This window comes from Orcinus orca, chromosome 4 (genome assembly GCF_937001465.1).
Source record: "Orcinus orca chromosome 4, mOrcOrc1.1, whole genome shotgun sequence".
Classification (NCBI taxonomy): Eukaryota; Metazoa; Chordata; class Mammalia; order Artiodactyla; family Delphinidae; genus Orcinus; species Orcinus orca.
This window is the reverse complement of record NC_064562.1, coordinates 93,605,040-93,619,487: the sequence shown is the minus strand read 5'-3', so window position 1 is coordinate 93,619,487 and position 14,448 is coordinate 93,605,040. Positions and strand designations below refer to the sequence as shown.

The 14,448-nt window shown below is 40.2% G+C and overlaps 1 protein-coding gene across 6 annotated transcripts in view; it reads right to left on the bottom strand.

Moving 5' to 3' along the window:
• ARAP2 (ArfGAP with RhoGAP domain, ankyrin repeat and PH domain 2) overlaps window positions 1-10,243 on the bottom strand; it is a 199,375-nt gene extending 189,132 nt beyond the window's left edge. For 3 of the 6 annotated variants that reach the window (XM_033421631.2, XM_049709606.1, XM_033421636.2), the window contains exon 1: window positions 10,103-10,242. Coding sequence is in view for 2 of the 6 variants with exons in the window: in XM_033421634.2 (XP_033277525.2) it covers window positions 4,969-5,039 (71 nt within the window). In the remaining 4 variants the exon portion in view is untranslated. Of the gene's footprint in view, window positions 1-4,968; window positions 5,138-10,102 lie in introns of those variants that run through there. The other 3 variants (XM_033421634.2, XM_049709607.1, XM_004266224.4) reach the window with 3 other exon arrangements.
• Window positions 10,244-14,448: the final 4,205 nt, after the last annotated feature.

The window sequence follows — 14,448 nt, the reverse complement described above, 5'->3', positions numbered from 1 at the left end:
TCACTTAATAACCATAATCTTATTATCTTCTTGAGCTCCACCTTAAAGGTACAACTGCTTCTCACCACCTCTCCTACTCACATCCTAGCCCAAGCCACTAACCTGTCTATCTTAGACCATTGCAACAGCCTCCTGACTGATATCCCAGACTCTGTCCTAGCCCCCTGCCCCCACAAGCAGCATGTTCTCAGTACAGCAGCCAGAATGATTCACTTTATAACGAAAGTCACTCTCTGCAACTTCCCAACTTCATCTTCCCTGGCTTCCCATGACAGCCCCCTGACCCCCATCACTCAATCACCACTAAGTTGGGTTCAGTCCTATTCCCACTTCATGACCCTACCTCTCACCCTTCCATCTCTTTCAAATCTACTTTCCCAACATATACCCATGGTTCATGGCTCACTCCATCACTTGAGTAGGTCTCTGCTGAAATGTGTCCTCTTCAGAGAGGCCCTCCCTAATGCCCCTATGCATACAAGCATGCCTTGTGCCTCAGTATTCCTTACCCTTGCTTTCTCTGTCTTCATGGCATTTGTCACTACCTGACATCTGTGGACTTTTACAAGAGGGTAGGGATTTGTCTATTGTTCACTGCTCTAGGCCTTAAGTTTGAACACTGTCAGGCACATAAAAGGTGCTCAATAAATGTTTTCTGAATGACCCCTTCCCACCTTTGAGATGATTTAAGATAACAAGTGGAAAGTACACAAAGTTTTAAAGTTTTGTCTATTTAGGTCACCAGGCTTCTAAGGAGCAGAAACAGGACTCAAATACAGATTTCTCCAATCCATCTAACCACTACAAGAGATCTTCAAATCAAAAATTGGGGAGAGGAGAAGGCTGGCAGTAGGACAACTGGAAGCATTCCAAACCAGCTATGGGACTTCTAAAAATTCATCAAAAAGAAAAAAATACCTAAGAATAAACTTAACCAAGAAGGTGAAAGACCTATACTCTGAGAACTATAAAACACTGATGCAAGAAAATGAAGATGATATCAAAAAATCCTGTGCACATGGATTGGAAGAATTAATATTGTTCAAGTGGCCATACTACCCAAAGCAATATACAGATTTAATGCAACCCCTATCAAAATACCCATGTCATCTTTCACAGGACTAGAACAAATAATCCTAAAGTTCACAAGGAACCACAAAAGCAAACTCAAATTCCCAAAGCAATCTTCAGAAAAATGAACAAAGCTGGAGGTATCACACTTTTTGACTTCAGACTATACTACAAAGTTACAGTAACCAAAACAGCATGAGACTGACACAAAAACGGACATAGGCCAATGGAATAGAATAGAGAGCCCAGAAATAAACCAACACACTTATGGCCAATTAATCTATGACAAAGGAGGCAAAAATTTACAATGGAGGAAAGACAGTCTCTTCTTCAATAAGTGGTGCTGGGAAAACTGGACAGTCTCATGTAAATCAATGAAATTACAACATTTTTTCACACCATATACAAAAATAAACTCAAAATAGATTAAAGAACTAAATGTAAGACCAGAAACCATGTAACTCTTGAAAAGAACACAGGCAGAATACTCTTTGACATAAATCGTAGCAATATTTTTTTTGGATCCGTTTCAAGGCAAATGAAGCAAAAGCAAAAACAAACAAAAGGGACTACATCCAACTTAAGCTTTTGCACATCAAAGGAAACCATCCACAAAACAAAAACACAACCTACTGAATGGGAGAAAATATTTGCAAATGATATGACCAATAAGGTCACAGCTCACATATTCAGTATCAAACTTAATATTAAAAAAACAAACAACTCAGTTAAAAAGTGGGAAGAAGACCTGAATAGACATTTTACCAAAGAAGACATGCAGATGGCCAACAGGAACATGAAAAGATGCTCAACATTGCTAATCATCAGAGAAATGAAAATCAAAACCACAATGAGCTATCACTTCACACCTATCAGAATGACTATCATCAAAAAGAACCCAAATAATAAATGTTGGTGAGGATGTGGAGAAAAGGGAACTCACATACACTTTTGGTGGGAATGTAAATTGGTGCAGTCACTGTGGAAAATAGAACGGAGGTTTCTCAAAAAACTAAAACTAGAACTAGCATATGATCCAGCAATTCCACTCCTGGGTATATATCAGAAAAAAACTAAAACACTAATTTGAAAAGATACATGCACCCCAATGTTCACAGCAGCATTATTTATAATAGCCAAGATAAGGAAGCAACCTAAGTGTCCATCAACAGATGATGAACAAAGAAGATGTGATACGTATACACACAGAATACAATGGAATGTTGTTTGACCATAAAAAAGAATGAAATAGTGTTATTTGCCACAATGTGGATGGACCTAGAGATATTATGCTTAGTGAAATAAGACAGAGAAAGACAAATACTCTATGTTATCACTTATATTTGGAATCTAAAAAAGGAATGTAACAAAACAGAAACAGATTCACAGATATAGAGAACAAACTAGAGGTGAGGAGAGAGAAGTGAGGAGGGCCAAGATAGGGGTTAGAGATTAAGAAATACAAACAAATATATATGTATAAAATAAGCAACAAGGATATATTGAACAGCATAGCCAGTAGATTGTAATAACTTTAAATGGAGTATAAGCTATAAAATATTGAATCACTATATTGTACAACTGAAACTAATATTGTAAATCCATTATACTTCAATAAAAAAAAAAATTTACGGGTTGGGATAGCCCTCCCCCTCGAAATGCCTCAAGTATGAAAAACCGCCACAGTAAACCACTCCCCACCACCCATCCCCCCACCCATTACCAGTATAACTTTGTCATACTCCCTAGTTGAACTAGGAAAGAAAATAACTGAAAACCCTGGGTCACTCCAGTAAACCATAAAGTCATTAAGTATTCAGTGCTGACAACTTTTGGAATCACCTTTGCCTGATTTTAATATCTTATGGGAGGTAAGAAGTAGCATAGTACAACTGAATTCACTCATAAGTTTAATCCATTTTTTTAAATGGCACACCATTTTAAAATCATAAACATAACCTTACAGTATTTAGAAGCCTGCAAATATGTCAAAATAATGGCTTAACAATCATAGAATCCCAGGACTGAAAGGAACCTTAGAAGATGTGTACCAAATAAAAGAAATTAGGCTGCCACATGAGTAGCAAAACTTTTCAATGTCATCAATACAAGTCTTACACATTCTAAAAACAAGGGAAGTTTATTGTATTCCAGAACGGTGGTCCCCAATTGAGTGGAACTATCTCCTAGGGAGAAATCAAGAAATGTGTAAGAAATTTCTTTTGCTGGTCATAAGGACTGAGTGGCACCAGCAGATAAGAAAGATGACTTAGGACATCCTACAATGATACCCAAGGTAGAAGCCTCAGGTACAATTTTTACTTGTCCAAATCTTTACAGCTCATCAGCTATCCCTAAAGGATACCTAACACTATAGATGATTAAAAGAAGTGTCCCTGACTTCAAGTTACTAACGTGGAGAAATAGCTAATCTCTTAAAAACTTAGGGCGCTGCATATAAATAATACACTGAAGTAGTTAGTTCTGGCTACAGGTCTTACAGAATTCCACCTTTGTTTCTGTACAGAATATAGTCACGAGAAATAGGGATCGCTGTATTTGCATATCAAGCAAACTCACTGTTTAACACCAAGATGTTAACTCCACATATGCATAAAGACAAATCGTTCCACCTTGTTGCCTACAACCATGCAGAAGAGGAAGTGGTTTTGAGAAAGCACACTTGTTGTTGTATTACTCCATCTTACAGTAAGGAGCAGATTACAAAAGGTCAGAGGTCAAGAATCCTATTGTTCTAGTCTGAGTACTTTCACCTCAGAAGCTGTAAACTTGGTCATTTAGTATGCCTCTCCCCTACCATCAGTCACCTACCTTAGCCTGTGGCAACACTACCCCCATTTAACCCCTTACAGGAAACCCAGTTCCCTCAACCTGGCCTTCTCTCTGAACTGTGGTCACCCACAGGCTCTGACCTTCACTGCCCCCATGTTCTCTACCTTACGCATTCTCTTTCCCATTCATCAAAACGCATCCATCTCTTTCATTCTCCCTCAGACTTACATTGTTAATAGTAATAGCCAATATCTGTGGAGTGTTTACAAACCATCTGTATAGGATCTCATTCAATCCTCAAGGCTGCCTTGAAAGACCCATGCCCAAAGCCACACAGAAGATAAACAGCAGATAGATTCCAGAATTCTAAGAGTCGGACTCCACAATCTGTGCTGTTAACGGTGATGCCTCCTAAAAGCTATGCAATTGATTTAACAGTAGAGGAGTATCAAGGAGGTCATATTTTCCCTCTCATTGGACTGTCTAGTTATGCATAAGGACTTAGAGTCACTAGGGAAATGCTGCTGAAATATACCATGCCTTGCAAACTCAAGTTGTATATACCTTTGCAGCTGTGAGTATATGTGTCCATGTAAGTGGGTAAATATGGAAGCCTACAAGTCACTTACAGTTAATTCTTTGCAATATTCAGGCCATAGTACACAAAGGACAAAGAGTGAGAGTCAGGCTGCCTGCAATTCCAACCCTGTCTTTCCCAGTTGTTTACTGTGTCCCTGGAGTTATTTAACTTCCCTGAAGCTCAGTTTCCTTGTCTATAAAATGAAGACGACATGTCTGATAGGATTTCTGTTAGAATTAAAGTAAAATATATAACGTATATAGAACAGTACCTGACATGAATTGTAAGTGTGCAAAAAATGTTGGCTGATTATTAATTCATCCACTGTATACAATATTGCACTTGGTCATACATGGTGTGACTGGCATTCTTCTGCCGGCCTAATAAAACTGCATTCCTTTCAATTAGCACTGTAAATTATTCTCCTAATAAACCTACAAAGCACTTCACACAGCAGTAAACATAGTTTTATTAATTTAGTAAAATATAGATGTGGTTATAGTAGCGAGAATGATGATTTTTACCTGAAGACTTTTGGCTTGGTACAAGCACAGTGATGACCAGTGATCCCAGCTCTGCCATGTGACGCCTGCATAAACTTCGGAAAGTTCCTTTATTTTTCTGAGTCGCACTGTTGTCACTGTTGTCATCTGGAAGCAGTGATCTGTAAGCAATAATGCCTACCCCACAGGACTGTTTTGAGGATGAAATGAGTAAATATGCATAAAGGTCTTAGTGCCTGGCAAGCAATAAGCATGTAATTATTGGCTGCTAGATGAAGAATAACTGAGGTTTGAGCTGAAAATAGCTAGGCTCCAGGCAGAAGCATTCTGCAGTTTGGATCAGGGAGAAAAGACTAAGTCACTTTCGGATTACTTTTTTCTGGGCAATCTGAAAGACAACTCTTTCAAAATCTAGAACTTAATATCCATTTCCACATCTGGTGAAGGCCAGTAGTGATCATTCCTTTCCTTATTCTGAGAAGTTATTACTAGCATAAGTAGTACCTGGGTTTAGGTGTTTTCAGTAACATCCTACTAGTTACGTGGCTTGAAAATCTTCTCAGCTTCAGTAAGTCTTTTCTCTTTCAAACTGTCCTTCCAGATTTTAATTGCCTAATGCTTGAGGCTTACTTTCAATTCTAATTCAGAGACCTTTAATGTGGGCCCATTAATTCTTGGTCAAGAATCTTCCTGAGTTCCTACAAGAGCAGGAGTGGGGATAATGAAAAGTCATAATAAGCCAAAACCGGCACCACTGTAGAGGACTCCTACCTGAGTGACCCTAAAACCTGGGCAGCTGCCTCTGCCTGGTGCCAGCCCCCTCCTACCCCCTCTACAGTTTAGCCACATCTGTTTCCTGACAGCTGAAAGGAAAATCGGACCCTTTAGAATTCTTGATATGAGCACGGTACATACATATTCTTCAGGATTCTGTTCTATTTCATGCTACACTGAGCACAGCTTTAACATTTAATTGGCTGAGATAAAAACTAGCATGATTTTATACTTCAATAAAAAGATTATAAAATGTATACTTATGATATATGCACTTTTATATATATCAATTTTATAATTTTAGTACAAATGTACACTCCACTATTTCTCTGAATTTGAGTCACATTTTTTTGACTAACAACCAGATGTTTCAAAATAGCCTACTGTGCATGGTTTCCTCTCTTAGCATTTATAAATAGTACCCTGACCTCTTTTCCAACTAAATTTGAGGGCTTATTCCTATTGGTTCTGTAATTATCAAAGTCTCTTTTTCTTAGGTAGAGGGTATCTCAGCAAATGTCTCTCACCTTATTGACTCATTTATTTACATTTATTCATTCAATAAATATTTAAGGAACACTAACTACTCTCTCAAAGATAACAGGGGGAAATATTTGCAGTTCAAGATAATACCTATTATCTCATTTGAGAACAGTGCTAAGTCCTATAAAGAAAGTGAAAATGCAATGTATTCTCTCCAAGAGTTTAAAATCTAAAGGGATAGATTAGACATGGCTGTAAGCAAGGGAAAATGGCATGCATATGATCAGTTCTTTACTAGTCAGTAAGTGCCAGTAAAGGAGGAACACCAAAATTGAAAGACTCGAATGTACTGAATAAAAGCATTTAAAGAATAATGATGAGCAAACTCAAGTTTTGTGACCTTGACTTACACATGGTTTATATTTTAAGTATTGTTTTATGTTTAATTACATACAGAAGTAGCACCACCATCTTTCAAGAATGCCAAGGAACTCCAAAAATCTCAAATCAACTCCATGAATATAAGTGAAATATGCAGCAATTCAGAACTCTGAGGATGGAGTGATCAGTGAAGGAGCTATGGAGGGGAATTTCACGATGTATGGGAAGAAACGTAGCAGGTGAAGACAGCAGTATCTCAAGTAGAAGGAATGACACAAAGTGGGCTGTGAGGGAGCTGTCTTCAGGCAATCAAGGAGACGAGAATAGCTGGGAAGGACCTAGGGTTCAACAGGTAATGAAAGGTGATGACAGAAAAGGAAGCTGGAAGTGGCCATGGATGGGCTTAAATATTGTGAACTTCATCAAGATACCGTGCAAGTGTCTTGGCAACTACTTTCACCACAACCACCCCCAGGAGCCCATCACCTGATAATCAGCATGGAGACCACACTTCTCTTCTACCTTTCCCTGATCATCTTTCCAACTCCAAACTGATTAAACCATTCTCTCCTCTTCCTAAAGCTATGTAATGTAACCAAAAGTCCTTTTTTTTTGCATCCTACTTTTTTTGCATCCTACTTTTATCTTCTTTGTTCCTTCCTGAGTATTCCCTCACCTACTCATCCACCAGGTACACAAATAGTATAACACAGAAAAATAATTCTCCCCACCTCTTCACTAGTAGTTTTTACCCCTGAAGCTGCTCAAAATGATTACTCCAGTCCATGTCCGAGCTCCTTTGTTCCCTCTATAACATGGGTAAGGAAGTAAGTTTGTTCTGAGTCAAAACTAAAAATTTCACAGGTCAAATTTCTAATTAGAAAGGATCATGTAAAGAGAATACCATTGACCACTATTTCAATTAAGGAAATAGTGAGCAAAAGGTTTAGCTATAATATGTATTTAATCTAGCCAATACTTTAAAAAACCTAAAATGATAAACTACAGTGGTCCAGGACTTCACAGAAAAGATTGAGAAGACATCTCATAGCCTCTAGTCTCTCATCAATCACCTTTGGTCAGGGCTTCCCTCATGGCGCAGGGGTTGGGAGTCTGCCTGCCAATGTAGGGGACACGTGTTCGAGCCCTGGTCCGGGAAGATCCCACATGCCGCGGAGCAACTAAGCCCGTGTGCCACAACTACTGAGCCTGCGCTCTAGAGCCCGCGAGCCACAACTACTGAGCCCACGTGCCACAACTACTGAAGCCCACTTGCCTAGAGCCCGTGCTCCACAACAGGAGAAGCCACCGCAATGAGAAGCCCGTGCACCGCAACGAAGAGTAGCCCCCGCTCTCCACAATCAGAGAAAAGCCCATGCGCAGCAACAAAGACCCAATGCAGCTAAAAACAATAAATAAATAAAATAAATTTATAAAAAAAAATCACCTTTGGTCAAAGATAAGAACTATTTCCAACATTAATAAGATGTTCTTTACCTAACTAATATTTTACAGAAAATTCCCAAAATCCCTCAGTTTAGAAAGTCCAAAAATTGGATTCAATGAATGAGCCAACAAACAAGGGGAAAAAAAACCAAAACACTTGTTAAAAGAAAACATTAAAAGAACCACTTGTTAAAAGCAATGGTTGTCATTTATAAGTAGCATTTTTATAGCATCTTGCACCAAACTTTCTCAAAGTTGCAAGGAGGTGGGATAGAAAGAAACAAAGCAAAAAGAAATAACTTCTCAACTATCATGAAGTTTACAACCCAGAGTCCTAAGCGAGTTTTTAAAACTTCAGTCTTATGGTGCTAATGTAAGAGTTTCCAAGAAAACTGCAATTCATTATAATCTTACTCCTATACTTGATCACAGTAAGTAGTTGAATTGAAAAGTACTCACTGAATATCTATGAGCCAAACACTGCTAGAAAGTTGTAGTGATGCTAGATGATTAAGAATTTGTTTTTAGAAGCAGATTCACAGATAATATAGAGAACAAACTAGTGGTTACCAGTGGGGAGAGGAACAGGGGAAGGGGTAATACAGGAGTAGGTGGGGGAAAAAAAGGGCTGTTATGGGATTATATGAAATCATGTGTGCGAATCTTCTGAAAACTGTGAAGCACTATAGAATTCAAAGAATCTTTCATTCAAAAAAAAATTTAATACACAAGAGACATAGGAAAAATTCATATATGTATATATATATATGTGTGTGTGTGTGTGTGTGTGTTTAAATGTACCATCCGTTTCTCCTTTCAGGGGCAATCCATATAAAATCTGACAGGCTTACAGAGGAAGGAAAAAATACAAACACACACATGACCAGATAAATAAGTTTTAACAAGTCATTTGACTTCCCCTCTAGGTACATTTTAATTTAAATAAATCTTTTAGTACTGACAAATCAAGTCTATGTAAAACACTCTTGGTGTTAAGGCCCACCTTAAGTGCGTATGTGTTAAATATCTGTTTGAAAAGGAACCAGGGAGATATTTCCACTTTAGCCTCTAGCCTAGTTCCATGACCCATTTTACTTTTTTCTTTCTTTTTTAAACATAGTTGAACAGTGGAATGTCATTAGGATTTTCCCCTCAATATTTCTCTTGTATGGGCATAAAAGTCACAACTAAGAGTTCAAAAATATTTTTCTTTTTTTTTCCCCCCTTAAAAAAGTTAGCTTCCTTTTTAAAACAGCCATAACTTCATCTTCCAATTATTTATGGGCAATGTTCCATAAACTCGTCTGGGTGTAGAGTGCTTAAGTGCGGGGGGAAATCAATACTGAGCTTATAAGTACGATATTGTTATTGGTAATCACAGTGACATCCGATTAAATGTACTTTTAAAAATAGCTTACTTTTCAGTACGCTTCTTTTTTTTTTTAACCAAAAGGGTATATTCCACTGAGCAGCCTACTTCAAGGACAAGCTTGCAAAAAAAAAAAAAAAAAAAGTTGCTGTCACCATACAAACCCGCGACAGCCTAAAATGTCACTATTCCACACAAACTAGCTTCTAACTTGCCTGTAATTATCAAAGATTATAGTTCACAATATAATTTCACAAAGCCTTCCCCCAAATCAAAATTGCTCCAGATCGCCGCAAGGAGGTGAAGGAAACGTTTAAGAAAACAAGCGAGGATGAATTTACTTTACTTAATGAGATAGGCAACCATTCTCCCAGGAGACTCTGTCTCCAAAAGTAAACGAGATCAATCTGGTAAACTCACTGTCGACAGCTCTCGAGTATAAGGTTGGGTTCAGGCAAGTGGAGGACAAATTATTGTAATTAAAGTTAATTAACAGGCCTGCCGTCTCAAAATGTAGAACAAGCAGGGTGCGGGGGAGCACGGAGATCCGAGCAAACTCATTATCTCTACCGAGAAAATAACCTGGTACCTGAAACTCAAGAAAGGGCAGCTCCTTTTCGAGGAAGGGGTCTAGTTGTCTAACCGGATTGTCACCCTCCCGAGTCAACTCCCATTAGTAAGCGGAGTTTTTGTGTCACTTACCCACTTCTGGTTTCCTTTTAGACGCCCACATGCGGGAGCGAAATCCAAGGGGCAGAAACCGGAGCCGAACACTTGGCGCTCTGGAAATTTACCCGGAAAGGTGCCGGAAAGCCCCGGCTCAGCCCGAGACGGTCCTCCCGCGCCGGTCGCGGCCCCGCCGACCAGCTCACTGCGGCCCTCGGGACTCGCCCTGCGCGCGGGCAGCGGACCTGGGAGGCGCGACGAAGCGCCGGCGTCTCTCCCGGCCGGTTCGATAGGTCCTCACCCGTCTGCCCCAGGCGCGGGGCCTCCTCCTTCCCTGTCCCCGCCAGCTGCCCGCACGGCGTCTGCTTCCAGGAGGCGGCCGCGCGGGCGGCGCTGTCACTCCGGCCGGCACGCCGCGACCGCCGCACCTGGAGGCGGGGAGCGCGGACCTGCGCGCAGCTCCGGAAGCGCCGCGCCCGCCGCCCGCGCCCTGCCCAGGTGCTTCGGCGCCGCGCCTCGGCCGCTTCCTCCCGGCCAGCGGGGGCGGGGAGAGGCGCCTGGCGTGGGGGCAGCGGGGCTCAGCGATCCGGGCAGCCGAGCCGGCCTCCCGGGTTCCACAGCATAGTTGGGTGGCTGACTCAGTCCGCCGCGACTTGGCCGCGCCTGGCACCCTCGCCACCTGGCGCACCTCGGCCCCGAGGCTCCCGGCGGGGTTGGACAAGCTGCGAGGACGCGTCCCGAAGCCCAAAGCGGCGAGGTCATGACCCTCCTGGGACGGAGATGCCCGTGACCCTACCCTGGCTCCGGACAGCCGGCCAGTTGGTTGGTCGGTACGCACTGATGGGTGGGTTGTCAAGTGGGCGGAACCTCACCATCACAGGTTATTCGTATTACTCTACTAAGTACTTTCCAGGTTGCCTCAGCGTTTCCCAAATTTAAGACTCATCTAGGGCGCTAATTTTCCCAGGCTGCTTCTGCGTAAAGTTACATTCGATGGGCCCGGGAATCTATTTACCAAGGCCCGTGCTGATTAGGCTGAATGCATTATATCGGATCCTCCTTCACGTCTCTGTGAGGAGGGGATTAATATTCCCGTTTTCTAATTGAGGAGTCTGCGGGGCAGAACAACTTGCCCAAGCAGACACAGCTTTAAGCGGTGGAGGTGATTTTCCATTTAGATCTGAACTAACACAGCCTCCTCATTGATTTTTTAAATTCCCTTTTCTTGTCTCCACGCTCCCCCCCCCGCGCCCCCACCTCCGAGGGAAGGGATAACCCTGCCCTAGTCCTTCTGGCACCTGAGATTGTTAGATCCGGGAAAGACATTTCCCCTTGGACTTGGACCTTGACACTCTGCCCTTGGAAGTAAAAATAAGACAGCAAGAAAATACAGGAATCCAAAAAGAAAAACCCTTGTGCGCCCCAGAATACCTAAGTGTCCATAAAATCCACTTGTCTGCTGGTGAGTTCAAGGGCCAGCTCCTTATTTTTTAGTTAACATCTTTTTACAGGCTGTGCCTGAAACTGTCTCCCTTAAAAGATGAAATGTCCTTATCTTTCCCCTAGACCTGTTGATGGAAGTAAAGCAATTAGGGAAAGCTCTGAGCTTATTATGAAAATGAAATAACTGGTGAAGTCTGAAGTGTGGGAGGCTTCCCAGGAGCCCAGGCCCTAGGGAGGCCTCATCTTCACCAAAACACCTGCCCATCAAAAAGCACCCTCCTGCCCCTGGGGAGACTCTGAGACAGCTGTGGCAAGCATGCTCCAGAGACACCAAATCTCCAGTTTCTTTTAAACGACATACTTTATAGCAAGCCCTAGTTCCACCGGGAAAGTTTTCTTGACATTTTCCAAACCTTGAGAATTGTCTTTTTTTTTAATTCCTGTAGAATTTTATTTCTGTGGCTCTTTCTTGACTTTATGTTAAGTCCATACTCGTTGTGGTTTTTTTTATTTTTTTCCTCTCCCTCAGAGTTCTCACATACTTGTCATTTATTTTTATCTTTGTAAGCCATCTTAAATCCTTTTCTGAACAAGGTGGGTTATAAATAAACGAAAATTCTTACATCAGTTATGGTATGTCTCAGAACGTCAAGCATCGTTACTTGAATACTGAGTCCTCAAGTTACTTCTCTTGGTAGATTTTATAAAATAACTGAGAATTTGTGCCTCTTTGCAGCAATATCTTAGTTCCTTGATTATTATTCTGTCATTTATTGTTTGAAAATTCTATTGAACATTTACTTTTTAATAGTTTGAAAATACAGTGGTTAGCAAATACAATACGACCCCTAGATTTACAGTCTTCTCTGAGGGGAAATAAAGTTAAGCACTGTAAGGCACACCAATGATTTAATAATAGCTCTGGGAAGTGAAAGAAAAACAATGCTCCCTCATTGAAAGTATACATTGGTTATAAGAAGTATGCTGATCTTAAGAACCTTAATATATGAAGGAAAATAAAAGACGTCTGAGGCACTAATCATACCAGGTTCTAGCCAAACACCTAAGATATATGTTGTATATGTTGTACAACAACTCCATGAGTTGGAATTCTTTTTCCAGTTTTATAAACATAGGCTTAATTGAGACTTAAAGAGATTAAGTAGTAAATAGTGGATAAATTGAACACATCTAGGCTGTATTCATAGGCTATACATTATTTATTTAGCAGCCCTCAGAGTGAGGCATTCAGGGAGAAAAGGAGGCAGGAAAAATATCTTTATAAGAATTGATGTGTGGAAATCTGTTTACTGCCAAGGCCACTGGAGTATATAGTCCCAGTTAATTTCCACCTATTTATTTATTCCAAATATGTATTTGGAACATATATTTTTATTTCTGGATTTATTCCAAAATGACCCACTCCAACCCTTATTTCCTCCATTTTTAGTGAGAGAGCACGGATACCTCTGTCCTTGTCAAATTATGTCTTTGCTCTGCCCATCTCTCCTACTTAGAATGCACTCTGCTTCTGAAAGAGGCAATTTGAGAGAGTGAAAACCATCCTCTCCTCCCCCCTCCATCCTTTTTCTCCTTCCCTTTCTCCTTACATCATCAAGGTGAACACCCATAGAGCATTTATGTGCCAGTTGCTATTCCCAGCAATTTACTTGTAAAAGCTCATTTAATAATCTCAGCAGCTCCTTGAAAAGATAGAGTTATTATCCCCACCAGGAGAAACTTAGGAAAAAGATGTTGCATGATTTACACCAAATATTCCATAAAACAGAGAGAATTCCAACCCAGTCTTCTCCAGGAACCATCCTCTGCACTGGATTGCCTATTAGGGAAAGCACACAGTGCTGGAATTGCAAAGGTCTGTGCTCAAAACGAAGCCTGATCAGTAGGTTGTGACATTTTGAGCAAATTCAACTTATCTGAGCCTCAAGTTCCCCATCTGTAAACTGGGAATAATAATACCTGTGAGAATTTAATGTGATTACATATCTAAGGCACCTAGAAAATAGTAGTCTCTCAATACATCTAATTCTATTCTCTTTTGTCCAATTATTCTTCAAAACTAGGTTCAAATCCCACCTCCCTCTCAAGCCTTTCCAAATCTCTGACACCCAGAATTATTACAGAACAGAATTTAAAGTAATCACTCTATTTTTCTATAAAGGAAAATACAATATTACTTTTGCCAAACATAAAATTTTAGGAATGTAGATAAAATAGGCATATGTCTACTTATAATATTTAATTCATCATTTTAGATAAACTATTCATAAAAGTAAAATTATATATCAATGTGTAAATACTGCCTTTTCCATGCATATTTTATAAAATAATTTTATTCAAATTTTAACTTGCAACTTTGACATCAATGACTTCATCATTGGAGCCTCACTTTGAATCACAGGTGTTTTGTTTTGTTTTCAGAGTATATTATTTTCACTTGTCTAAATTTTTGAAGGTACCTAATTTGCTGAAACCTTTTACGATTCTGTCATTAGGAATTTTATTACAAACCACAAGTTCCTGCTTGCTTTATATTAAGAAGTTGTTTTTTTCTCATTCATCCCAAATATGTACACTAACGAGTCACCAATTTTTTTACTGGTTTTTAAAAGGATGCTTGCAGTAACATGGTACACTTAAAATTGTGAGGTCATACCCCATAAATAATTGCTTAATCAGTTTTAAATATCTTCACCTCCTTTTAACCAATTTCATCAGATGGCTTCTGTATGTATCCTAAACTAGGATTGATTGAGGATGTTTTAGGCTACACTCCCCACTCCCACGGTTCCGTAGTTTGCAGTTCAGATTGATGTACAATAATTACAGGCAGGTAGAGATCCTATGATACACAGGTTCTATGTTCCGGGCATTGTTACACTTTATGAACTCAATTCTCTCAACAGGGCTGACAGGTA